Source organism: Osmerus mordax, chromosome 13, assembly GCF_038355195.1.
Source record: "Osmerus mordax isolate fOsmMor3 chromosome 13, fOsmMor3.pri, whole genome shotgun sequence".
NCBI lineage: Eukaryota > Metazoa > Chordata > Actinopteri > Osmeriformes > Osmeridae > Osmerus > Osmerus mordax.
Window position 1 is genome coordinate 11,025,580 of NC_090062.1, and position 24,569 is coordinate 11,050,148.

The 24,569-nt window shown below is 44.6% G+C and overlaps 5 protein-coding genes across 10 annotated transcripts; 3 read left to right on the forward strand and 2 right to left on the reverse strand.

Moving 5' to 3' along the window:
- The first annotated feature begins 377 nt into the window (after positions 1-377).
- Positions 378-11,372, forward strand: zdhhc7 (zinc finger DHHC-type palmitoyltransferase 7). 2 transcript variants are annotated; one of them, XM_067248895.1, is made up of 8 exons: positions 378-538; positions 2,282-2,373; positions 5,348-5,756; positions 6,635-6,759; positions 7,393-7,489; positions 7,668-7,749; positions 8,284-8,414; positions 9,486-11,372. In XM_067248895.1, exons 3-8 carry the CDS (start codon positions 5,424-5,426, stop codon positions 9,663-9,665), a joined length of 948 nt encoding a protein of 315 aa, XP_067104996.1. In that variant the 5' UTR covers positions 378-538; positions 2,282-2,373; positions 5,348-5,423; the 3' UTR covers positions 9,666-11,372. The 2 variants fall into 2 exon arrangements, with proteins under 2 accessions (XP_067104996.1, XP_067104995.1); XM_067248894.1 differs by having other exon boundaries at positions 5,416-5,756.
- Positions 11,373-11,885: 513 nt separating this feature from the next.
- Positions 11,886-16,671, forward strand: terfa (telomeric repeat binding factor a). 4 transcript variants are annotated; one of them, XM_067249504.1, is made up of 12 exons: positions 11,913-12,054; positions 12,247-12,342; positions 12,560-12,687; positions 12,923-13,009; positions 13,580-13,720; positions 13,864-13,976; positions 14,208-14,589; positions 14,662-15,023; positions 15,157-15,291; positions 15,625-15,707; positions 15,829-15,875; positions 16,033-16,671. In XM_067249504.1, the coding sequence occupies exons 1-12, from the start codon at positions 11,937-11,939 to the stop codon at positions 16,189-16,191; spliced, it is 1,851 nt and encodes a 616-aa protein (XP_067105605.1). In that variant the 5' UTR covers positions 11,913-11,936; the 3' UTR covers positions 16,192-16,671. The 4 variants fall into 4 exon arrangements, with proteins under 4 accessions (XP_067105604.1, XP_067105605.1, XP_067105606.1 ...); XM_067249505.1 differs by having other exon boundaries at positions 14,208-14,517; positions 14,590-15,023; XM_067249503.1 differs by having other exon boundaries at positions 11,886-12,054; positions 14,208-15,023.
- A 10-nt stretch (positions 16,672-16,681) lies between these two features.
- Positions 16,682-18,319, reverse strand: nip7 (NIP7 nucleolar pre-rRNA processing protein). The gene is made up of 5 exons (XM_067249507.1): positions 18,181-18,319; positions 17,889-17,975; positions 17,634-17,772; positions 17,379-17,519; positions 16,682-17,158 (listed from the first exon to the last, which is right to left on the reverse strand). The coding sequence occupies exons 1-5, from the start codon at positions 18,234-18,236 to the stop codon at positions 17,039-17,041; spliced, it is 543 nt and encodes a 180-aa protein (XP_067105608.1). The 5' UTR covers positions 18,237-18,319; the 3' UTR covers positions 16,682-17,038.
- A 624-nt stretch (positions 18,320-18,943) lies between these two features.
- cog8 (component of oligomeric golgi complex 8) lies at positions 18,944-21,835 on the forward strand. The gene is made up of 5 exons (XM_067249197.1): positions 18,944-19,422; positions 19,532-19,739; positions 19,922-20,740; positions 20,975-21,143; positions 21,285-21,835. Exons 1-5 carry the CDS (start codon positions 19,094-19,096, stop codon positions 21,650-21,652), a joined length of 1,893 nt encoding a protein of 630 aa, XP_067105298.1. The 5' UTR covers positions 18,944-19,093; the 3' UTR covers positions 21,653-21,835.
- Positions 21,836-21,875: 40 nt separating this feature from the next.
- nob1 (NIN1 (RPN12) binding protein 1 homolog) lies at positions 21,876-24,569 on the reverse strand. 2 transcript variants are annotated; one of them, XM_067249199.1, is made up of 9 exons: positions 24,500-24,569; positions 24,100-24,232; positions 23,884-24,017; positions 23,720-23,791; positions 23,431-23,562; positions 23,015-23,326; positions 22,828-22,925; positions 22,605-22,749; positions 21,876-22,455 (listed from the first exon to the last, which is right to left on the reverse strand). In XM_067249199.1, the coding sequence occupies exons 1-9, from the start codon at positions 24,566-24,568 to the stop codon at positions 22,186-22,188; spliced, it is 1,365 nt and encodes a 454-aa protein (XP_067105300.1). In that variant the 5' UTR covers position 24,569; the 3' UTR covers positions 21,876-22,185. The 2 variants fall into 2 exon arrangements, with proteins under 2 accessions (XP_067105300.1, XP_067105299.1); XM_067249198.1 differs by having other exon boundaries at positions 23,015-23,353; positions 24,500-24,568.

Sequence of the window (24,569 nt, forward strand, 5' to 3'; positions counted from 1 at the left end):
GCCATCACCTTACACCTGACTAGATACACCAGACAAAGTACCGCATACTTAGATTAAGGCACACCAATATTCCAAGTTAAAGTTAAAAAGTTAAAGTTAAAAAACTACATTTGTCAATTATAATACATTGATTAAACTACTTACTTAAACTCGTTATAGTAATTACACTGGGAGCTCTGCATGGTCATTTTGTTTTCTTACTGGACGAAGTAATGCCGCTTTAAAGTTCAATAGCGCCTCTAGGTGGAGAAGCGATTTACTATTTCCAATAGCTGCTAGATTAGATTTCACCCTCGGGGTGACGCTGTTGAGACAGAAATACTAAATCAGAGATGAGTGCGGAAAGAATCGAAAGAATCCGGAAGGCTTTTCAGCCACTCAGCTGTTAGTGTGTGTGTATGAGCTGGGGGGGAGGTTGGTTTGCGTGTGGAATCAGTGTAGTATCGGTTATCTTGTAATCAGCTAAATTGGTTCTCCGTCTTTGTACTTTTTTGAGTACGTCCAATTACAGTCCCTCCTGGAACTAAAGGATACTGCGGTAAGAAGCCACTGACAAAATCAGTTTTCAATGCAAGCTTGTCCTGCTGTCAAGTAGCCTACTGTAGCTAGCTTAACCTGCCCGTTTTCACATTACTAGCTAACATTAGCTAGCACTAGGGAGGGTCATTGCTTGCTTATTGGGCAGAATGGGCACTGTACTGCGGAACACCGGGGTAACGTTAAGATCTCGAGCAACTGACTTGTAATGCTAGCTAATTGTTGTAAGTCTGCATTCTCTGCAATAACACAGTGAGATGATCCTGCCTGACGAGAGCATTCTTCTTTCACTAGGCTAGTAGCTAACAGGTGAAAAAAGTACAACCAAATCCTATTACTTAAGCTACCTAGCTAATGTCGGTGCCTGCTAACGTCGAAATTCCATCATCAGGTAGCTGCTGCAGAACCATTTCTGTCCGGAAGATCGTGATTCGCAGCATTTACAACTAGCTTGATAGTAAAACTTCTGTTTTGACTAGCAATTAGCTTAAGGTTATGTGTGGAGCGTGTACTTGACTAGCACTATGGCTAGTTGAGTTTTTAGCCTGCGTTTTAATTAGCCGAGCTCAACCTCAGTTCAGGGGCGTGACTGTCGGGTGATTATTAGTAGCCCACTATTGAAAATCATTTAGTTCTCTAAAAGCAAAGGAAAGTAGAGCTTGAAGCTTCCCAATACTGATACCACAAGAGTGGGCAGTCTTACTTGGTATTATCAGAATCAGAATCAGAATCAGAAAGGGATTTATTCGCCATGAAAGTTTGCACAGACAAGGAATTTGCTTTGGCAGGAAGGTGCATACAATAAACATGTACCTAAAATTTAAATATGTGGACTAACTATACTAAGGGTACATAAACTAGCAGTACTAAGTGGGATAAATATAAGTTGCCGTAAATTACAATATAAAAATACAAAAATACAAATATTACAAAAAATACAAATGTACAAGATACCATGTTGTGGTGCAGTGCAAAAGCAGTGTGTTTTAAGCAATAAGTCATTTGAGTCAGTGTGGTCCCTTGGCCTTGTTGAAGAGGCCAACAGCGGAAGGGAAGAAACTGTTTTTGTGGCGTGAGGTATTGGTCCTGATAGACCGCAGCCTTCTGCCGGAGGGGAGTGACTGAAACAGGGAGTGTCCAGGGTGGGAGGAGTCGGCCACAATCTTCCTCGCTCGCCTCAGGGTCCTCGAGGTGTGCAGGTCCTCGAGGGTAGGCAGATTGCAGCCAATCACCTTCTCAGCAGTACGGATGATACGCTGCAGTCTGCTCTTGTCCTTGGCAGTGGCAGCAGCGTACCAGACGGTGATGGAGGAGGTGAGGATGGACTCAATGATGGCTGAGTAGAAGTGCACCATCATTGTCTTTGGCAGGTTGAACTTATTGCTACATTTAGGAGTTTGCCTTTCTACAGGGAAATAAAACAGGAGGTAGAGTAGTTGAATGGTCAAAATAAGTAGCTCGGTGTTGTATTGAAACCTGAAGCTGTAAACAGGTCTCTGGGAGTTCATATTCCTCTATTGTAGGTAGGACAATGCACTGCAAGGCACTCACAATGCTGACACACTTTCTTCTTATGTCTCCTGGTGTGTAACGTTAAGAGGGAGGAACAGACGAGTATTTTGCTCGTTTTGATTCAGATTATGTTAGGATGGGCTGGATTGTTTCCTTTTCCAAGGGGGGGGGGGGGGGGGTGAGAAGGACTGGTCTTGAGTCTGTGTGTGCGTGTGTGTGTGTACACATGCAGGTATCTGGATGTTGCGGTGCAGACAGCTTCCCTTCCACCCTGAAATCTGGCCAATGGTAGACCAGATGCAGCTGTGAGGACAAGACTGTGAGGTGAGTCACAGACTGACCTGAGGGTCTTTCCTTTAAATGATGCACACATTAGTACTCTTATGTAAACAATTAGGCCTTGTCGGGTTAATGTATGTTTATGTAATGTAAACCCAGGATGCCAAACCCAGCCTAGGTAGAGGGTGTTTTATAAAGACATGTTTTGTCTACAGGTGGCCTTACCCTTGTGCTAAGTTTCCCTTTTGTCAGCTAAGTGTCTCGAAGTGCACCCGCAGTCTGGTGATAGGGCAGACGGGTGACCTTTTCCAGTGTGACTGCTGAGATGCCAGGCCTGGTTCAGTAGCCTCCTTAGGGGGTTTAGCAGGGGGCATGGAGGCCCCTGACACTCTGCCCTCTGAGAGGGCAGACAGCTGGACTAGCAGCTGCACAAGCCCTAATGGACCAGCTTCCACTGGCCAGGGGTAATCAATACAGCTATAACCGGGCAGCACAAACTTCCTTTTATTAAAGACAGAGACAGCTTTTTCAGATTCTTTGAAAGGAATGGTGGAGATAAGTTTGTATTATAGATTTAACACCAGAAATTGCCAGTAACTATATGTTATGCTTGACATCCAGATCACTGTGCCTGTGCAGCCAGTTGTGGCGTCACTGTTATGAAACGCTCCCAGACGGACAGCGTTGAGGCCAGGCGTTGGCTCACAGTAGGTTGGGAAGCAGCAGACAGGATTAACCTGTTACTCAAATACTGGCATACTGTACTCTAGTGCTCCACCTGGCAAGCTACTGGGAGTCCCTCTTAAGCTAACGAGGAAAGCCTATAGTTGTTGTTCACTTGCCACTATATAGGCTACTACTTTTTTCCACTTGGCTTTCCAAGTTTGGGTTATTTCCTTTGTTTTGGGGTGTCTGGTGAGGATTTGGTGAAATGAAAATGCGTCTGCAGTGTTTCAGTTGTACATTTTGCTGCTTCAGAATTAGAAATGGCCTTTCTGCTGAGAAAAATCCTAAAGGAAACATTGAACTATGTTTTCACCCAGAATAGAATGTTTCTGCACCCCAGTAGGTTGAGGGATGTGGGAGCTGGCACCCGTTAGCTGCAAAGTACCCCCCCCCAGCTTTGTGTTACATGGTTTGATGTTGCCAAATTTACCCTGACCCATTTCCCTCCGTCTGGGTTGGCAGGGGGCCTTTTGTATAGCAGTTATATTGGATCCAGCAAGGCCAGTGCATGAATTTTGTCAGTTGAAAAAGTGAGGTATTTTCAGGGAGGTCCTTAGGGCCTTGGGAGAGAGCAACATCTCATCACTCCAACCAAACAACTTGCTTTGGAGACATCAGCCAGTAGTCTTTCTTTCAAATGACTCAAATCCGGCATTCATTGGTCTCAGCCTCCTCTGTATTCTCCTGCTCCATTCTGGCCCTGTTCTTTTTGTTCTCGTCCAATTTGCATTTTTACCAATCCTTGTTGATATGCAAACGCTGAATGTTCCTACATTGGCATTCTATTCGGTTAGCAGACACTTACCCAAAGCGACGTACAAATGGTGGATAAGGAAATGATCAGAAGTGCATAGTTCTACAGTATTTCCGTCAAGTCAAGGAACGGCTTGTATTTACTAGCCATATTGCAAAGAAACCACAGCTCAAGTTACCAGGCATCAGGTCTTCCTTCTATACAAAAGGTTTTGGAGCCGTCTGGTATTTGCAGACAGGCCTAGTCAGCTGAAGATCGACTGCCCCCCTGAGCCAGCACAGCAGGGCATTCATGGAAACGTCTTGTTTGATTTAAATGCCCCGAGAGAAAGTAGCAGAACCCTCGAGACACTTTCAGAATCAGGCATGGGTAACGTGCTCAAGGAAACACCCCTGACTTGTATTCATCACCCTGGGGAACTCGCAGAGCCTGCAGAAGTTCATTTGCAGTGCGGTGATGTTTAATAAGCAGGTGTGAAACCATGACACACAGCGGTAGTTTGAATTAGAGGCCGGCACACTCCAATGCCACACCATTCACACTTCTTAACATTACACACATCAGTGAACCACTTGATGTTTCAATTAAAGCTTGGAGGAAGGCTGGGACGGTCCTGGCTGGCAGGGGAGTCTGGGCACGGCTGCTCCCTCTTACCTCTGTAATGACAAATGTTGGTGTCAGTGCTTGGAGTAGTTTATTGATTGTGTCTGAGTAGAAACTCAAATCAGGCCTGTCCTCTACTTGGCAGAATTATTTGATAGCAAGCTAGATGGATGCTAAATTTAGAGAACAGCCCTTTTGAAGTGCACAAAGCTGTTGTGTAGTGCATGACGGACGCATGGATGGAAATCCGATTCTTGGGTAAATAATAAATAAAACCGTTATTGTCTGTGGGTGAGCTGTTTTTTGAGCTGGAGACTGTTCTTGTTTCTTCATACCTTGAGGGGACCTAGGCCTAGTTTGGTTAGCCTAGCTGCAGCATGGTAGGTCAGCATGACACCTGCATGGGAGTCCAGAGGTTATTTATAGTTCTTGTCTCACACACTCACACACCTCCACCTCAGTATGGCTCGCCCCTGAAGGTTCTAGGTCATCCATTTATCTCTGAGCAGTTTCCTGGAGCGTCTCACGTTGACTGCTCGACTCCTCCCTGCCCTTCACACAACCAAATACGTCCTCCTTGCCTCATGTCTCCCAGAGTGGGCCACAGGAGCCATCTAAATGGATTGAGGTTTATACCCTACATCTCCCATGCTCTCTCTTATTTCACAGTACAGCAAGGGGGAGGGAGGGGTTGGGTTATGGCTTGTAAGGATAAGGTTGACTGACCCCTGGGGGTGATATGTTTCTGGAAGGGCTATACTAGTTTGGGTGATGGATTTAGATTCCTTCTACCAAGTCTGTGTAAAATCTTGTCTGGCCTAGGCCTATTGTCTTGGTGAAGGATGTTGACATCAGTGAGACACTTGTGTGCTTCACTGTCCTGCTGTCTGCTTTACTGTCTCTGCCTCCCATCCACCTCTCCATTCTTCTATTCAGTCTTTTTCTCTGTCCCTTATTCCCCCCCCTCTCTCTCTCTCCCTCCCTCCCTCCTTCCCTCCGCCCAGGGTGTAGGATGCAGTCGTCAGCCCACCGTCTACGGGACATGGAGCAGCACCACCCGCTGCTGGTGGCGCCCAGCGATGAGGAGGCGGGGGCCGTGGCGGGGGTGGGGCTGGCCCCCGCAGGGGCGGAGGCAGCAGAGCAGGTGTGGTTCATCCAGGACAGCTGTGGCATTGTGTGTGCCTTCATGACCTGGTTCATGGTGCTCTACGCCAACTTTGTGGTCAACTTCGTCATGCTGCTGCCTGGAAAGAGCTTCTGGTACTCGCTGCTCAATGGAGCAGCCTTCAACTCGCTGGCCGTGCTGGCATTGAGCTCGCACCTGCGCGCCATGCTGACTGACCCGGTAAGGGAGCGGCAGGGAGGGTGTGGCGAGGGTTAGGGAGCAGATACTATTCAGATGCAAATAATAAAAGTACCTCCCAGTACTTGTCAGTGCTGGGAGGTGGTGGATGGGAGGCCCATGCATGTCTGTGATAGGTTGGTTGGGAGGAGAAGGAGAAGGCAGAGCAGGTTAATCCGATATCAGTGTCAGCAGTGCTAATCCCCCTGCCCCCTACCAACCCTCTCACAGTGAAGGGCTCCGCCATGCTGCTTTGAAGCTTGTAGCGTGATCACTGCACTCCTACAGTAAAACGCTGTTAGAAGAGTGTTCTAGGGTAGGCTATAATTATATACTAGCCAAAATGGAAATGTTAATATTTATAATAGTATAATGTCTGTAATATATGTGTGTGTGCACATACAGTATATTGGGTAATCATGGCACTGCTTGAACTAGGTATCACAAACCTGAGCTCTGAGAAGCAGATAGTGTCTGGTTAGGCTAGGAGAGGTTTATTTAGCTGCCAAAGACCTGCTGAATATGTGGTACACATTCATTCCTTTCATTTGGCTAACTTGATATCACTGTATCATGCGCTGTTCATTAAGTATCATCTGAGGGAGCTGTCACTGGGATGTTAAGCCAATCTGACAACCTTTAACTCATCAGGTCTCTTTCATTCTTGGTGTCAAAGAGAGTGAGAGAATTAGAGAGAGGCCAAGACGGACCCTTTATTAGAGTGCTAAAGGGTCAGTATAGCTATAGTGACTGTGACCTTTCCAAAATGACTGCAGTAAGGATATCTTTAAATCAAATGCAGTTGTATTTTTTAAAATAATGATCATTGTGGTTATGTTACTAATCAGCTCCATTCCCTATGTTCCTGGTTCCTCCTCCAGGGTGCTGTTCCCAAAGGCAACGCCACCAAGGAGTACATGGACAGCCTGCAGCTGAAGCCAGGGGAGGTCATCTACAAATGCCCCAAGTGCTGTAGCATCAAGCCTGAGAGGGCTCATCACTGCAGGTGCGTCATGATGGACTACACACCACACACACTTGCTATGACAAACACTGCCTGTTTGATCTAGTCAATTATTTAGTACATTCACTCTGTGCAATTCAAAATTTGCTCCTGACAAATCTAGGAAGTGAGACATTACATTTCTAAACCACATGTTGCTCTGCATCTCTACAACAATCTAGATTCTCATTCGTCTACCTCAAATGAATGGGTTATTGACAGGTGGAAATAGCAGTTTAATTGTGGAGCAATTTGAGCTGTGACATTAAACAGAGGGAGGACAGGAAATGGGCTCTTCTCTTCAGGGGAGGTTAATAAGGAGGTTTACTTCCTGAAACGGCTCAGGGGACTGTGCCAACAATCCTGCATTTTACCACCAATGTTTTTACGTCGTCTGTGGACCCCAGTCTAATTCATCATCTGTTAGTGGAGAAATAAATGTGTCATCGCAGTTCAAGCGTAGCAGCGATTGCGTAAAGATTTTTTTTTTTTATTGCAGCGTATTTAATTCCATGAAGGAACGTGTCTGTTTATTAGCTTTCTAGCTCATTTGAGACAGATATGGACATGTTTTCATCAGCTGGCAGATGGGCAGGCCCCTGACGGAGCACTGTGGTTTGTCTCTTTTCCCTCCAGTATTTGTAAGAGATGCATCTGCAAGATGGACCACCACTGTCCCTGGGTGAACAACTGTGTAGGGGAGAAGAATCAGAAGTTCTTTGTGCTGTTTACTGTAAGTGGAGGGAGAGCCACCTTTTAACACATATTCTTACTTTCCCTTCCCAATTATTTTGTCTTTGTCTCTCCATCGCCGTTTCCTTTACTCTCCCTGCTGTTTCTTCTTTTTTAAATGTATTCCCTCTCCCTTGCGCTCACATCATGACTATCTCTCTCTCTCTGCCTCCCTGCAGATGTACGTAGCCTTGATCTCAGCCCACGCCTTGGGCCTCAGTGTCTTCCACTTCTTCACCTGTGTCCAGGTCCAGTGGAACGGTGAGTTTCACCTCTCCTGCCTACCACCTGCTTCAAAGGAAAACTAAGAGAAAGGCAATACGACAGCCGCCGTAGTTCATGCGTTCCCACAGCAGACATTGTGTTGTGGTTCATGATCAGATCCTGAGAGGATGTGAAAGTGCAGGTGATTACTGCTCCGCCCGCAGCAGCAACACCTCACAGCCACCATCCATCTTAGCTTCCCTCGTGGGTCCGCCTGTAGACATGAACCAGTAGATGAGAACAGTATTTCATCCGACACACAGACTTCCACCAGGTTGACACGGCACAGCACATGTTTATAGCACAGGAGGGAGCAGGGGAAATGGGGGGGGGGTGAACTGTCAAACCCTATCACAGGAATTGTGACTTTGGTTGTGTTGTAGGAAATGCTGACTGTAGTCATGTGTCATGTCTCAATGGTCTCGGTGTTAATAATAATGCTGTAAAGGAATGTAACTTCAGAGTGGTATCGGCTTCAGATTCTATGACTGTCCTAACGGGTGTATTGATCAGATCACATTTGCCCCGCAGAGTGCAGCGACTTCTCTCCGTCCGTGTCGGTCATGCTTATGATTTTCCTCTGTCTGGAAGCTGTCCTCTTCCTCCTCTTCACCATTGTCATGTTCGGGACCCAAATCCACTCGATCTGCAACGATGAGACGGTGAGTCATCACACAAACACACACACATACATGTATGCTCTGTCTCTCTGTCTCTCTCTCTCTCTCTCTCTCTCTCTCACACACACAAAGTTCCTTCACCGCTCTCGCAAACAACCACACATACACACCACCTCAACCACCCACATGAACACGCTCTACTAATACAGACCACAATCAAGGAAGGCCTTGAAATGTAAGCACAATCAGGGCACACACACAATACTGTGCTAAAGTCTAAGACACCCAAGATTTGTACATAAATATGGTCTTAAATAAATATGAGAATGCACATGTTTTTAATTAATTAATGGAAATAAATCTAAAAATACAACCAGGCTGTAGATGCACACATGCATTTGCTGTATAAGCACTCGTCAGCTCTTTGTCCTCTGCCTCCCTCTAGAGACCACGGTATGCATTGCAGATTTACTGTTACACACACCCCCCACCCTTCCCTCTCCCGCCATCCTTCAGAAAAAGAATAGTTCATAGTGAGAATGAGTCATACTACTGCAGGGCCTGACTCACTCCTTCAGTTACTGCTCCCTCTAGATGAGAAAAGTAAGGAACTGTTGAGTCTCCAAACAAATGTACCAGTGTGACTGAACTGCTAATCATTCAGACCTCCCAGCTCCCTTTGTACCCATGAATGCATACAACTGTTGCCAGTGCCTCTCTGCATACACAAGCTGCCTAGAGCAAAGTGAAAGGGACGGTGAATACTCCATGGCGATGGCACATGGGTTTAAATGTCTGTAATTGCTTTGGTGTTTATGGCACAGAGGAAACTACACGTCTCTCAGAGAGGTGTACTCCCTGGTACCAATCCTGCTTTTAAAAATGCTTATATTAGCGAGTCAGGGAGTCAGGTGGCTGAGCGGTTAGGGAATCGGGCTAGTAATTTGAAGGTTGCCAGTTCGATTCCCGGCCGTGCAAAATGACGTTGTGTCCTTGGGCAAGGCACTTCACCCTACTTGCCTCGGGGGAATGTCCCTGTACTTACTGTAAGTCGCTCTGGATAAGAGCGTCTGCTAAATGACTAAATGTAAATATTATGTGTGTGTGTCGCAGGAGATCGAGCGGCTGAAGAACGAGAAGCCCACCTGGGAGCGCCGTGTCCGCTGGGAGGGGATGAGGACCGTGTTTGGAGGCCCCCCCTCCCTGCTGTGGTTCAACCCCTTCACGGGACTGCGTCTGCGTCGCCTTCTGATGACACGTGCTCGCCGCGGTGGGGCAGAGTTCTCCGTCTGAGGGGCCAGAGGCCGGGTGCAGCTCACTGGTCATCCCACTGTCCTGCTGGCATCTCCAAGGGTTGAGAAGGACGGATTTTTGAGTGGGATTCCCTCACACAGGGGCGAGATGAGGCTGTCCTGTCATGGTCCTCTGGATTACCACTGCTCTCCTCCACATACTGATGTAGACAAACAAGTACCATATCTGTCTACATGAGTATGTCAGGAATGTAGTTCTTCTGTTTGTGATTAGGAGTTACTTTAAGATTTTTAATGAGCTGTGGTCGTGGAATATTAAAAACAGGATTGGGGGGGGGGGCATAGTAGGTAATAAGCAGTAATCAGTACTCAAAGGCGTTCAACACCTGAAGCCTTTCTCTGCACCAGTTGGAGAGAGGGACATTGTGCACTTTTTGTACGCTTGTGATGGTCCCCATTATAGAGGACCTGACCATGGCCTGCTCTGCCCTACAGCCTGAGCCTTGAAGTGCACTATATAGTATCCAAGTACATTATGGGTAACTCCTTTAGGAACTGGAGCCTGGCACATCCCAGCTGGATTTGCAGACAATCATGGAGCATCTCAGCCTGTTAAGGATGCTTGGAGCTTCAGTCTATGGAGAATCATATTTGAAACTTTACAGAAGTCCTATAGACTGATTCCAGAGAGAGGAATCTGTTGCCTTTGGGATTTTGGTTTTATCCTTCGATCTAGGGTTTTCCACTTTTTTCTTTCATTTTTTTTTTTTCATTGTAAACATTTTGTACTAACAGCTGCAGGATAACTTTTTTCATTGTGTGTCACAGCCTTTTATTATCAAGGCTTCTCTTCAATACCATTTTATGCTTAAGAAACACTGTTTACCCGTTCAGTAACTTACAACAAACAAATGAACAAAGGATTGTATGGAATTTAAAAAGTTCAATTTCATCGACATGAATGCCATGTTTCTGGAGCATCTTACCCATTGATTTTAATTGTAGTTTTCATAACACTTGTTTCTCCCCGATCTGAGGCTGGTGACGACGAGGATCTAATTTTGCTCTGGTTTAGTTAACTCTCAACAAAGTATCTTAAGAGTCTTTCATTTTGACTATTTAGAATGTATGGCATTATTTTTTTATATTTATACTTTAGCACTAAGGGGTAGCAGGGAAAACACAGACTATGCTGAGACAATTTGATCTCAACTGTGTAGTATCTACTGAGGTCAGTGCATTACAGAGAGAACAGTGCTGAATGATATATCTGTCATATGGACCCAAGGTAAACCTGAGCAGTTGGAGCTTTTATTCCTAGAAGCTGAGGGTGCACAATTGTATGGATTATCAATGAACGAGCTTCAGAAGATTCCTGTTGGGTATCGTCAACATGTGACGGAGAATTGTTAGCTTATCCACACTAGTTTTAAAGTATTTCATTGTAGACCTGCCATCTGTGGATATCCCATGGCCAAGTAGGCTACACATGCCATCTTGGGTAAGTTAAACTTTGGAGCCATGTTGCCATATATACAGTATGTTTCTTTACCCAGGGCAGAAGCTGAAGACGCAATCAGACATTATGATCAAGAATTATCATTGAGCTTTACAACTGGGTCTCACGGGTGACTTTCATCTATAGGCTAATCATGAACATGTATGGAATTATGTATTGTTTTAAAATGTCTCAAATTGTCTTTATAATGTGTTATTTTGCATAATAAACTTGATAAATTCAGAAGAATACATTCTCCCGTCTTAATTCATTATTTTTTACCTTTGGGGATAAATTATACATAGTAGCCTAATACAATGCTAACACATTGGATAGTTGTGGGAGAATCTAATTTGGTGTAAAGTTGCTGTTTTAAGAACCGTTAACCAATGCAGACCAGACTAAGGCTTTTTAGCTGTGTTGCTGCAAATGACGACCTTGCCACTGCTGGCAATGGCATTACGCTTTTGTTTTGTGTAATATTGTGTCCTAGCGTAGGACCTAGAGAACTTAGAATCCCCCCAAAACTAAGGATGAATAAAATAATAACCAACCAACGGTAGATGGCGCGTCTGGCTCGTATTTCCACTTCACCGCCTTTCTCTAGCTTTCGGGCGTCATGACGTAAGTGATGAAGAGCTAAGGAATAAGGCATGTGGACTGGTGTAAACCCCCATTGGGATCCCGCGCTCAATATAACTTATATATCAGCGATAGATATTGTTCAGCAGTGTTTCACCGCGTCACACTGTATTAGTAAATATGGCGGCAAACGAAAACATGGAAGGAGATGTGACAAACAGTGGCGGAAATATGATCGTTGAAAGTGTAATCAATCGCTGGATTGTGGATTATTATACATCAGTGGCGCTTTGTGCGTTTAGAAATGGAAACTATAGAGATTTCTGTGAAATCAGGGACATACTTCAAAGTGAGTAACGTTACAACAAGAAATGGGGCTAGCAAGTGGTGGCAAGTTTTCCTATTCCTTTGACGCCAGCAATACCCAATTTGCTATCCGTTCACTTGCTTACATCTAAATTATTCTATTACAGAGTACATTATTCTTGAGCTCGCTAACTTCCTTAGTGCCTATCCAAATGTATTTTTCTATCTTTTCCAGATCTGTTGGTTCGTCCGCTTGAATCTACCGATGTCATGCCTAGGAAGATACAAATAATGCAGTTTCTCTCCCGGATTAATGACGGTGAAAGACTGGGTATGCAGAACTAACGTTAATGTCAGTGCATGGATTGTGAAGACAGTGTAGTATAGCAGTCATGGGATACAGCGTTGTTGTCATCGAGTAATAATAACTAAGACGCTAAATGTATGTTATGGAACCGGATCTATTTATCAAATGTGTTATTATACAAATACAGTAAATGGAAGGGTCCGCTGTTTACCACTCTTGTCTTGTCCTCACACCCACACAGACTGTTGCTTTGAGTCTGAGCCTGCTACACCACTGGAATCAGCCATCCTTATATTGAACAACATCAGTGAGGATTTAAATATTTGTCAGCAAGATTTGGAGAAAGTGCACAAGTCAATACGGGAGATGGTGAGTTTTCCACTGTGTTCAGACCCACACAGACCTACAGACAATAATGACCGAGAAACTGAGTGGGGTTTACCAAAAACACTGTGGCCAACCCCCACAGTTTTTGTAACAAATTTCCAGGTTTGGAATTGTGTTATTAAAATCTAAATTAAATCTTTGCCACCAGGTAAATCTTTGAAGGATTACATGTCTGGAACATAACACATATTGACTGTGTTTTTGTTTTGCCATACAGCTTATAATACTCTGTATCAAGAACAAGCAGTATGACAAAGCAAAGGAAGCCTTAACAAGATACTTCCCCAAAGGCATGGTGGGAAAGGTAAGCTCACTCAGAAAGCCAAGACCCAATCTCTGTTAACACCTGGCATTAACACGCATCTTAGGTGACAAGATAAATGCAAGTATCAGACATCCGTTCAGTAGGCAGTCCTTCAGTGTGGCCCGGACAGCCTTTCTCAATCCTGGTTCTCGCGACCTCCTGTCCTGCATGTTTGAAACGTTTCCCTCTTCCAACACACGTAGTTCAAATGAATGGATTGTTATCAATCTTAGAAATTACCCATTTATTAAATTACGGTGGGTTGGAAGGAAGAGAGAAACATCTAAAAAAAATGCGTCCCGAGGACCAGGATTGAGAAAGTCTGGCCCAGGACACATTTACAAACACTGCTAAAAGAATGTGATTATATGCCCCCCCAGACCACCTCCAAATTTGGCGTGAGCAATTGGACCTCAATGCGTTTTGAGTCCATTCACACCTGTAGTTAGAGCTGTACACTTGTGGTCGGATCACCCAAGATGCATGTTCATGCCAGATGTGAACAAGGCCTTTAAATAGCATGTAGAAATCAGCCATGTGCAAATAACATACCCACATTTGTTTTTGCAGAAAGCTATTTTCATGGGACTGATCAACAAGAAGATGAACAAGCATGTCGTGCTTGAGCAGGTTACATACCAGCAGTTCAGGGAAGAGATGGTGCAGTTCTGTGAGAGCCTGTTCTCTGAAAGTGTTCCCTTCCTGTCCAGGGTAGGAAATCTTGAGCCCTAGAATAACACTACAGCAGTGTATCAAAACACCGTTGTCCCATTATTTGTGTAACCAGTGTCTCCAAAAACATATAGTCCCTTATCGTTTTGCCAATAAACCAGTATGACTTCTATGAGTTACAGGTTGCAAAACAGCTCATCGAGGGAAGAAAGGCTGCAGAGCAGAGAAAGAACACAACAGAGCAAGTTGCAAGTGTGGATCTGCCACAGCCCCCGGCAGACAAGCCTGACACCAGGTAGAATCATAGACACATCATGCCATTGAATCAAAATATTTCACATTGTCAAATTCCCTTGGGCAACAGTTTTATTTATGGGCCATAACTTGGCCTGTCTCTCCCCATTCCTCATCCCCTGTCCCTTCCTATATGTCTCTCCCCATTCCTCATCCCCTGTCCCTTCCTATATGTCTCTCCCCATTCCTCATCCCCTGTCCCTTCCTATATGTCTCTCCCTATTTCTGTCAGTGGCCCTCCTGCTCTTCAGCTGAAGCGCACCCAGCTCCTGGATGCGTACACAGCTCTGGCCAAGGAGCTTGGAGAGGAAAAGTCATTTGCACAGCTGGAGAATGAGGTGCAGAAGGAGAAAAAACAAGAATCAGGCCCCCTCTTCCTGTGCCTTTCCCCCAGCCCCTTAGAGGGCTCGGATGCGGAGCCAGAGCAGGACGATCCTTCCCAAAGAGACTCAGGCAGCAGAATGGAGGCTTTCCAAGCCAACGAGTACCCAGCAACAGAGGTGGAGATTGCCCCCATGGTGCAGGAAGACTCCCTGGTGGAGGTTGTTCCCATGGTGCAGGAGGAACCCCTGGTGGAGGTTGTTCCCATGGTGCAGGAGGAACCCCTGGTGGAGGTTGTTCCCATGGTGCAGGAGGAACCCCTGGTGGAGGTTGTCCCTACGGTGCAGGAGGTCCCCCTGGTGGAGGTTGTCCCCACAGTGCAGGAGGTCCCTGTGGAGGAGAAGGTTGCTAGAACCTTGCAGAAACGCAGTAAGCTGCACACCATGGCCAGGCTGGTGATGGAGCCAGACAGCCAGATGTCCCAGCAGGAACCAATGGCCTCTGAGCAGGAACCAGTGGCCTCTGAGCAGGAACCAGTGGCCTCTGAGCAGGAACCAGTGGCCTCTGAGCAGGAACCAGTGGCCTCTGAGCAGGAACCTCCTGTAGTTGAGCTTGAGGAGCTGGCTGGACCATCCAGAAGTCTGGAGGACCCCCTGTCTTCTCAGCCCACCTGCAAAACACCCACCCGGAAGCACCGCAAGCGACCAGCCTCTAGCGAGGTTGATGAGTAAGTAGAAAGCGTGTATATAGGTATTGCCCTTAGTAACTGAACATTTGTTCCCTTGTTTACGTGTTGGATGTGTCATTCAGACAGTGTTTTGCGCAAGCTGTACAAAGGGATCCGTGCTTGTCTCATGCAGGATTTCAACTGAAAGTGATGTGGACGTGTGTGCTCTGGATGACTCATCAGATGGATCTCCCAAAAGACAAGCCCATAAAAGCTCCACCCCCCAGAAGAATCGCACCCCTCAAAAGGGTGACCCCCCCCTTAAGTGGTTTGTTAACTTTTTAACAACTTAAAAGTTTGATTTGAAAGGGGGCATTTTTTGGGGACACGCTCTAAAACAGTATTACGTTTTGATAGTGTTGGTAATGCTTGGATGTTTTGATGAGAGGTTACTAAAAAAGAACATCAAAACAAGACATGACCATTCCAGGTTTAGGAACTAAATTCACTGTGTAGTCATTTGACCCCGATTTCTCTGCTGGGTGTAACATTCTGCTGTGATTAAGTCCTTCACCTTGTAATGGCTATACAGTGTTAAATGTGGGTATGTCTAGGGATCGAGTAGTTGTGCCAACGTTTAATGCTTTCTTCTCTTTTGAAGGAAAAAGTTGTTAAATCATGCAAAGGGAATCAAGACTACGTGGAGTGAAGAAGACTCGCTCTTTAACACGCCTCTCAAAGACGGTATTTCAAATATACACACATTTTATCTCTGTAGCTGTCTGTGTTTGTGTATTTGTTAGTGATTTAAGGACAGTAAGTTACATAGTCTTTGAAGAATGTTACATCAGTGTTTTCTGTTAAGGGTCAGGCGACAGCTCCTCTTCGAGAAGTTCAGGAGGCAAGAGGAGGGTAAGCCACCTTTTTGCATTGTGTTTGGCCCCAAGCCTAATTTAGCACACCCTCTAATGTTTAACTGTTATTGCTTTCAATTACTGACAATTATTACAATTTTTACAAACTCATACTTTAAATATTGTCTGGTTGAGTCAAGTTTTCCCTGTTGCAGATGTGGACCACTGAGGAGACTGAGTGGGTACGGAAAGGAGTGGCCCGCTATGGCGAAGGCCACTGGGAAAAAATCAAGACGTCTTATCCGTTCGGCGATCGAACTGCCGTCAACATCAAGGACAGGTGGAGGACAATGAAGAAATTAAAATTAGCGTGAAAGGAGAAGTTTGAAATACAAGAAAACTCATGTCAGTTAAGATGGTCCTGATGGGAAACCCTGAGGCTGACAGAATAATCAGATCTTGGAAGAAAAAAGTGATCTTTTGAAATGTATAGTTATGTTTGGCATATAAATAGTTTGAAATCTGTAATGAACGTTCAATTATTACATTTTTATCTGATGTATGTACAGGTATTATTAGACTAGTTTTGTTAAATAAATGGAATGTACATACATATGGATGAAGGAAGCATTTATATTTGATAAAATAATATTTTTGAAATAGATGCAAATGAAGTTAGAAATGTTTCCTTACATATCGGTATTTACTTAAATGTCTAAGAACAAACATTAAGTTCTATTGTTTGCAACTGAAAGCAATTAAGCTGAGTTTTCCTTCACCAGAGTGGCACAGTTGTCTGACAATAAACAAGTAGTCAAGTCAGAATATTCCACACAAATGGACTCAAATAATAACAGCACTGTGTTTGATTTGGGTTATTTTACAAGTTGCTCAAACAGTCAATATTTATAAAAACTTAGTCATACAATCCAAGTTATATTGACAACTAGACAGATTTTGTATTTCAAACTATTAGGTCCATATCACATGAACAATAACATTAGACAGGATTAATATATCGATTTACAAACAAACTAATTGGTAAGTATTTGCTCAATTACTACACACAATATTCAGTTTACATTCCGAGTGGGATTTGAAGACAGTAGCTGTACTCTGGTAGCTCTCCAACATTAATTGGCCCAAGGTGGAAGGACAGCACCCTCTCCAACAGCATTTTATAATGGTGATTGACAGTCCAATTAGTGATGTTAAGATCCACTATGTTAGCGTGTCCTCATTCCTGATGAACTCTCCCACATCTGTCTGGTGAAAGACCACAATGGACATGGGGTCCACTTTCCTGCACTCCTGAGTGGTCTTAGCAGCCACTCCAAAACCCTGACAAAGACAAAAAAAAAAAATTACTGGCAGTAGACACGTTTTTAAACTTAATGTGGGTAAATATCGATGAGACTTCCACCTTCAAAGTTTTTCTGATCAGAAATTGATACATGCGTAGTGCTGTATCAATCAAGCTTCATTAAAGCTGTAAATCCAGTTACAGACTGACCAATAAACTGACAGTTTAGTTAGGTACTGATAACAAATCAAGACTCACCAGTGGTACATCTGACATGGAGTAGACCACCACTCCCTGGTACTGTGCTGTATTCTCAGTTATTCTCCCCAGGCCAGACTTCAACACATGGTTCCCGTAAAGGTAGGACTGCTCTGCTCCAGGCTTAACCCACACTTTGAACTGCACGCATGGACAGGGTTAATTCAGAATGTAGTTTACCACAAGCTGTGTTGGTGTATGGGTGAAAGGTGTGTTGTAAAGGCAAAAATAAAGGTGCTTATGGCTTTTGCATACCTTTGCATAGGGGGCCAGGAAATCGAGAGCAGTGATGTGCAGACGGAACTTCCCGGTCTTGGTGAACTTCCCGAAGCATGTACCCACGGATACCAACTTTTCACGGGCGATGTTGGTGGCCAACTTCAGAAGTTTTTCACTATTGAGTAGACACGCATACATTAAACTACGTTTGCCAACACGGTCATAAAACTAGTCCGCTAAGCTGTTCTTTAAATTGAAAAAAAAAAACGCATTTGGTTAATGTTAGTTTACCTTAAGTAGTACACACGATCATTGTGAAGCCTGAAGCAATATGATCCATCGGGTCTATCAACTAAGAGTTTGATGTTTTCACCAATGCTAGGAATAGAAGGAAATCACACATGGTACCAACAAAGATAATGAACCACTTTGAAGCTACCTAAGTAAGTTTAATACATTCATTGTATGTGTAGCTGAGCATAGGGGGGTAACGCATTTCTCATTAATGGCAGACATAAATTACGTTATTCCATTAGACTGTAGCTAACAAGTTCAATGCATTTAACGTTGACATATTACTCACTATTTTGAGAGCTTTTCAAACATAGTCTTTGTTTCTTCATCTGTTAATGGCCTCATTTTGACTAATTCGTAACTCAAATGTAGTCTTCGGAAAGCAACGCAACCACGTGTAAGAGGTGAACCAGCTTGGTTATGGAATCTTCTTTCCGGTTGATTTCAGAACCAAATTTCAAAATAAATGTCGAGGCTAAATCTATTTTTATTAGTTGAGCGTTAACAAGGTTTATACCAGTAGTACACTTCAATTCCACTGTTACAGCAGTGCAGCAATGCCAGTCTATTGTACTTCAAAGGTTCATACATTACAAAACAACATGTGTATTGGTAGTTCAGTTTTGGTGGTCATGTGCATTTCGTTTATTTTGTTTATGTTGCGTTTCACAAACCATAATCAGATAACCATACTTTTTAGTTTTTAGAGCTAACACCAGCGAATTCACGCGTATGTCACTTCACAGACTATGCTTTATTCTGAAGGAATAAAAACTCGCAAACCCGGAAATAGTATTGAGAGCTCTCTTTGGCCAATGATGCGTACCGAATTGTACACTTTTACTTTTTCCTCGTATGTACAGCAGCTGCTTTCAAATACGTACTGCTGCATGCCGTATACAAAAAACGGTTTAAGATCAAATACGTCTTCAAAGAACCGTGCCTTGAACTGGCGCAGACATGTTTGCATCAGTCCGTCTGTGAAGTTGACGCCTCTTTAACTGCACAAACATTAGTGACGTCATCATAACGCGACTGCAGTTCCGGCAGTTTATACGCCAGTTTCCTACAGTCTACAAATAAATTATGTTTACATCGACTTTTCCACGTTTCGATTGTGGTTACAAAAGTAATTTTTAAAGGTTTGTACTAAATTGCTGCGCGGGAAATCCGTTGCAGGGTTGAAGTGACAGATTACAAACATGGCAGCTGTTGACGTGGAAGATGAGAGTATTCTAGCTTCAATATTCAAAGACAGCTTCCCTGATAACTGGAGGGACAATCCGGATTTCGCAGCGTACTTGTCTGAGCTCAGTTCTTACGGTGTAGAGAAATTAAACCGGGAGCCGGAGAGATTAGCAGAGGAGAGAGCTCAGATATTGCAGCAAACCCGCGAGCTTGCCTTCTCGAACTACAAGACATTCATTCGAACAGCTGACTGCACGGAAGAGATTTACAAGGACTTTGGTCGTGTGGAGAGCAGCGTTTCTAAACTCCTTGACAAGTTGCCCAGCTTTGGTGAAAAATGCAGGTTAGTGTCAAATCAATGTGCGCACTCTAATGGTTGCTAATGTAACATTTACTAGTGCCTTCGTTACAAACATGTCATAATTAAAGTTTGAATATTGACCTACCTTCAGGGGTTTCATAAAGGAGGCAGAGGAGATCGGAGTCAGTCGGCGAATGAACAGCCTCACATTGAATCGTCACACCGAGATCCTGGAAATTCTAGAGATTCCCCAGCTCATGGACACCTGCGTACGCAACGGCTACTATGAGGAGGCTCTGGAACTGGCAGCTTACGTAAAACGATTGGAGAAGAAGCACTCGTCCCTGCCTGTCATTCAAGTAAGGAATGCTCTTTGATACTTTGTCGCATAGCAGACAAGAGGCAGCTATATATTTGGAATAGGTTTAGATATCTGAAGGCACAGTCATAGTATTATCTGTCAAACGATAGTACTAACGTGTCTCATTAGTCAACACCTTTTCTTATTTGCACTAATTTTATGATCTTTTTTTACGGTCAGGGAATTGTCCATGAAGTGCGTCAGTCAGCTCAACTCATGCTGAACCAGCTGTTGCAGCAGCTACGCAGCAACTCCCAACTTCCTGTCTGCTTGCGGGTGATTGGCTACCTGCGGAGGATGGACGTTTTTAAGGAAGCAGAGCTTCGAGTCAAGTTCCTCCAGGCTCGTGGGAGCTGGCTGAACTCCATCCTGGCCGCCATCCCTGATGATGACCCCTACTTCCACATCACCAAGACCATTGAGGCCTGCCGCGTGCACCTCTTTGACATTATCACCCAATACCGTGCTATCTTCTCTGACGAGGACCCGCTGCTGCCGCCTGGAGGCCAAGGTGTGAACGAGAGCGCTATCTTCCATGGCTGGGTTGTGCAGAAGGTGGCCGAGTTCCTGGAGACCCTGGATAAAGACCTTCAGCGAGGGGTGGGAGGTCGGCTTGATTCCCTGCTGGGCCAGTGCATGTACTTCGGCTTGTCCTTCAGCAGAGTTGGGGCAGATTTCCGTGGACAGCTGGCACCTATGTTTCAACGAGTGGCCACAGATACATTCCGCAAGGCCATCCACGAGGCAGGTGACAAGTTCCAGGAAGACATGAACATGTATACACTGATCTCTTTGCCCTCCATGTTGGGTGGCACCATTCCTCCTGTGGCACCCAGTACCCAGCCTGGTACCCTGCAACCCCCCATGGCCCTCCTCGACTTCCCCCCTTTGGCCTGTTTCCTCAACAACATCCTGACTGCCTTCAATGACCTGCGTCTGTGCTGCCCCATAGGTCTAGCCCAAGAGGTCACCAAGTATCTGGAGGATGCTCTTTTCAAGGTGCGCTGCTGTGCTACGAATGCTGATATGACATAGATGGCGCTCTTGCTGTTTCAGAGGTTGCCTTACTACACATGTACTTTACCTTTCCTGACTGCTACCATTTAGATATGTGTTTTGGGGTGTGCAATGTTGTTCATTTAGCCAAGTGAAATGCTGTTGACATGGTAGTGCCAAATTAGTTGTTTCTTGTCATTTCATGACTGTATTATCCCTTTCTCCTCCTTTCAACAGGTGACCAAGCTCATCCTGGTGTTCCACCGGGCTGAGGAGTCTGCCTTCAGCAGTAGGGAGAAGGAGCTGTTTGTCCAGTTCTGCTGTGCCTTCGCAGAGGACATGGTGCCTTTCCTCAACCGCTGTCTCCAAGTCCTCTTCCCCCCTTCGCAGCTAGCTCTCGTACTCGGTATACCATGCTATCACAGCCCTCATACTTTTTTTATTGGAAACTGTACAATCTTTTTTTGTGCTAACCTGACCAAACCTTTTCAGAAGAAAGTGCAACACACTATCAACTGACATGATTACTCTTTATCCTGTTGTCTAGGTGTTCCTCCAACGCAAGTACACAAGTATGACAGTCTTGGTTGCATTGATGTTCACATGGTTCTGCAACCTCTGGAGTTCGTGCTGCCCGAAAGAGAAGTAGCTGCTCCAGAAGTGGACCTCAGCACAGAGCTGGGCAGTCTGACCACAACTGATCCAGAACCCATATCTGGCGTCAGCCTGATACCGGCAGAGGAACCACCTCCAAAACCAGAACCGATGGTAGACCCCGAAATCAGAGAGAAGCCAATACCCGAGAGTCCCATCCCCCCAGAATCAGTCCAGAGTTCTGACCCTGCGATGGATGCTGTACACAATGAACCAGACACAGAGGTCAAAGGTTCAGAGTCAGTGAACTTTGAGGAGTAATGTTGAGTACAACATTCTTAAATACTGGCTTGGCATTAGCCAAACCTAATATATAACAGGTAACTGAAATCTTCAGATATCTTACCGTTTTCGTATGTTCTTCCATGTATGTGGGATGGGTTTTGTCATGAAATTGAGATGGGTGAGGCAATAAATCAAGTCTAAAGTGACTTTTCCCTCTTATGTAATTTTATGTTTGGTCTCATACAAAAGGAGCAGAAAGTTAAACAGGTTGTCTAGATTTATTTTTGGCCAAAATGTGACTGCAGGTTACATGCACAAGCCCATACACAACTGGATTTTGAAAATATTAAAGTTATTCTGTAATATTTCAACAGAGCATGGCATTAATTTAACCTTAAAAATATAGCCAGGTTATTAACATTGTCTGTATTATATTCAGTTGCAGCTATTCCGTTGCTGGATTCTTGCTTTGCTAGAGTCTGCATTGTAGAGACTAGACTGCATCATGATTTCACAGGGTCAATTGACAGATTATTGGCTTGTGGTGTCATATGTGCTAGTGGAGCCCATTACTTCTTCTTGACAAACTTCTTCTGTACAGAGTTGGGGTTGGCCCTCCTCCTACCCCCTCCACACTGGCTGTCTCGTATGTGCAGGTTGGCAGAGCGGCTGTAGATGTCGTTCTCGGTAAACGGGGAGCTTCCCGCCACGTAGTCAGGGTTGAAGACATCCGTCTTCTGGCGGGCCTTGCGGGACAGTCTCTGCTGGGGGAAACGCTGGTCCTCCACCAGGTGGGGGTTGCAGGCATGTTTGCCTCCCTTTGGCAAGGGTAGCGTGTACTACAGGGGGCAGGACAGAGTAGGTTCATGTATATATAGATTGTATAAAATACTATTTAAATGCAGTGGACAACAAAGCAGATCCGCAGACCACCTGATCAGATTTATCAAGGATTTTTTCTGCCAGCGATGCAGATGCTCTTTCTCACCTTCATTCCTTTAGGATTTAGCACTTTGGGGTTCTTGGAGAAATGCATCTGCATGCTGCCGTCCTCATTGATGGTCACGGCTATCTTCTTTAGCGTCTTGTTACCACAATGGGGACAGAAAGCCTTGTTCATGTTTGTTGTGGTCCTGAAATGAAAATGACAATTTAACTTTCACTAGTCGAACAATTGTTTTATATATTTTTTAATCTTTTTTTGCACTCACTTGAAACAAGCATGGCATCGCAGGATGTAGTTTCTTGCTTGCTTAATCAGCATCCCATTAACTGAGAGGACATGCAGTCCAATTTGAATAAGAACATTCTAGAGAAAGAAAAAGTCTTAAGTCAACAAAATAGGCCGTATACAAAAGGAACTGCAATGCAGTGGCTTAGTCTTTAGTCAGAATTTACCTGCATGGCAAAATCTGTCGTCAGGCATCCCACTTTAACATCCGCCGGAGCAGTCCAGTGGCCAGTCTCCATCTGGACCTGTTTTATGTTGCTGGGAGTGATCCAACCGCCCCCATCATCATCACCACCATCATCATCCTCCTCCTCCTCTTCTTCCTCCTCCTCCTCATCATCCTCCTCTCCTGAACCACCACTCAGGTCCACAGAGTGTTCTTCTGACTCTTGATGCTCTGCAGAATCCCTGTGAATGCCCCCATCTTCAAGCACCTTCTCAACCTCTGTTCCATCTGATACAGAGATGTCCTCAACATGCTGCCGGTTGACCAAAGACATTATCAACTAATTACGGAAATGAATGAAATTATTTCAGGAAGTCAATTTTGACCTACAAGTGAGACCACGTCACACCTACTCACCAGAAGTTCAAACAGCTCTGCCTCAATGCAGGGCAGAGGGTTCCTCCAGAACTGGAAAGTGTTAAACTCCTCAGACGAAAGAGAAGTCTGTACAGAGGTCTGTCGGTGACTTTCCAATCCCTCTACTGGCCTCTGTTTGGGTCCAAATGAATAGCTGTGATGCCAATACTGCACTATAATACACTACATTAGCATTAGATTACTTTTAAATTGGTGTTTTGTGGTTGTTCATTGGCTACATAGAATACATGTTCTAATCCAGTATTTTTACATCATAGCATAACATTACCTTTGATGGGAAGTGGAATCCTGCTACGTTTACTGGGGCCTCTGGATGCCGCTTTGTGCTGCATAATTGAACCTAAAATCCAACAGATTAACAAATGATAGTGTAATCTATCGTCTTCGATCCACTTTCCAAATACAAACAAATACAGAACATAGCTAACGTGCCTTGACATCAGGCTCCTTTTTTAGATGGCCCGACCCCACATTTTCCAATTCCAGCTGGTATGTCAGGGCCAAGACCTTTATGTCGGTGGCAGACAGACTGGGGTAATCTCCGGTCTTCTTTGAGAATTCAGTGACTAAAAATGAGAACACGGGAAGACCGTAAGTGATAAATCTCACACTTAAATATATGTTAAACAATGACACTGCAAACATTACCGAATCGAATGTGTTCTGGTTGAGGGTTTTTGAAGTTCAACTGATATGGTAGAAACGACAGGCTCCTCCGGGTGGGTTTATCACGAATTTCATCCACAACATCTTTCAGGGTGTAGATATTCTTTCCAATTTCCTATAAACACAAAACAAGCAACGTTTGTAAAATGCTCATCTGTGATCATCAAGATTGGGTGCCGCAGCCATAGATATATATAGACCCTTTATATATATATATATATATATATATATGGCCGCAGCTACAAAAACTAGCTGTCCAACATGGTTTATCAGACAGCTCAACAGCACAGGATCACTATACTGTTATCCCCCTTCACACATAACTTGGCATGAATTCTTTGGCGGAGAACCTTTGGAGATCACTTAGTAAAATAATCCTCACCTGGAGAGATACTTTCTTCAAAAATGCACCTGCGTCTGCGACAACATGCTCAACCAAGGAAGTAGCCATC

Coding starts and splice junctions, on each gene's coding strand:
- zdhhc7 (XM_067248895.1), top strand. CDS start 5,424: ATGCAGTCGTCAGCCCACCGTCTACGGGACATGGAGCAGCACCACCCG. Junction 5,757..6,634: donor GCGCCATGCTGACTGACCCG/GTAAGGGAGCGG, acceptor TTCCTCCTCCAG/GGTGCTGTTCCCAAAGGCAA. Junction 7,750..8,283: donor TGTCCAGGTCCAGTGGAACG/GTGAGTTTCACC, acceptor TTTGCCCCGCAG/AGTGCAGCGACTTCTCTCCG.
- terfa (XM_067249503.1), top strand. CDS start 11,886: ATGGCGGCAAACGAAAACATGGAAGGAGATGTGACAAACAGTGGCGGA. Junction 12,343..12,559: donor TAATGACGGTGAAAGACTGG/GTATGCAGAACT, acceptor ACACCCACACAG/ACTGTTGCTTTGAGTCTGAG. Junction 13,977..14,207: donor GCAGACAAGCCTGACACCAG/GTAGAATCATAG, acceptor TATTTCTGTCAG/TGGCCCTCCTGCTCTTCAGC.
- nip7 (XM_067249507.1), bottom strand. CDS start 18,236: ATGAGGCCATTAACAGATGAAGAAACAAAGACTATGTTTGAAAAGCTC. Junction 17,976..18,180: donor TTTGAAAAGCTCTCAAAATA/GTGAGTAATATG, acceptor TTCTATTCCTAG/CATTGGTGAAAACATCAAAC. Junction 17,773..17,888: donor GATCGTGTGTACTACTTAAG/GTAAACTAACAT, acceptor TCTACTCAATAG/TGAAAAACTTCTGAAGTTGG.
- cog8 (XM_067249197.1), top strand. CDS start 19,094: ATGGCAGCTGTTGACGTGGAAGATGAGAGTATTCTAGCTTCAATATTC. Junction 19,423..19,531: donor AGCTTTGGTGAAAAATGCAG/GTTAGTGTCAAA, acceptor ACCTACCTTCAG/GGGTTTCATAAAGGAGGCAG. Junction 19,740..19,921: donor CGTCCCTGCCTGTCATTCAA/GTAAGGAATGCT, acceptor TTTTACGGTCAG/GGAATTGTCCATGAAGTGCG.
- nob1 (XM_067249198.1), bottom strand. CDS start 24,568: ATGGCTACTTCCTTGGTTGAGCATGTTGTCGCAGACGCAGGTGCATTT. Junction 23,792..23,883: donor AAAAGGAGCCTGATGTCAAG/GCACGTTAGCTA, acceptor GTTGGATTTTAG/GTTCAATTATGCAGCACAAA. Junction 23,354..23,430: donor CAGAGCTGTTTGAACTTCTG/GTGAGTAGGTGT, acceptor TTCCGTAATTAG/TTGATAATGTCTTTGGTCAA.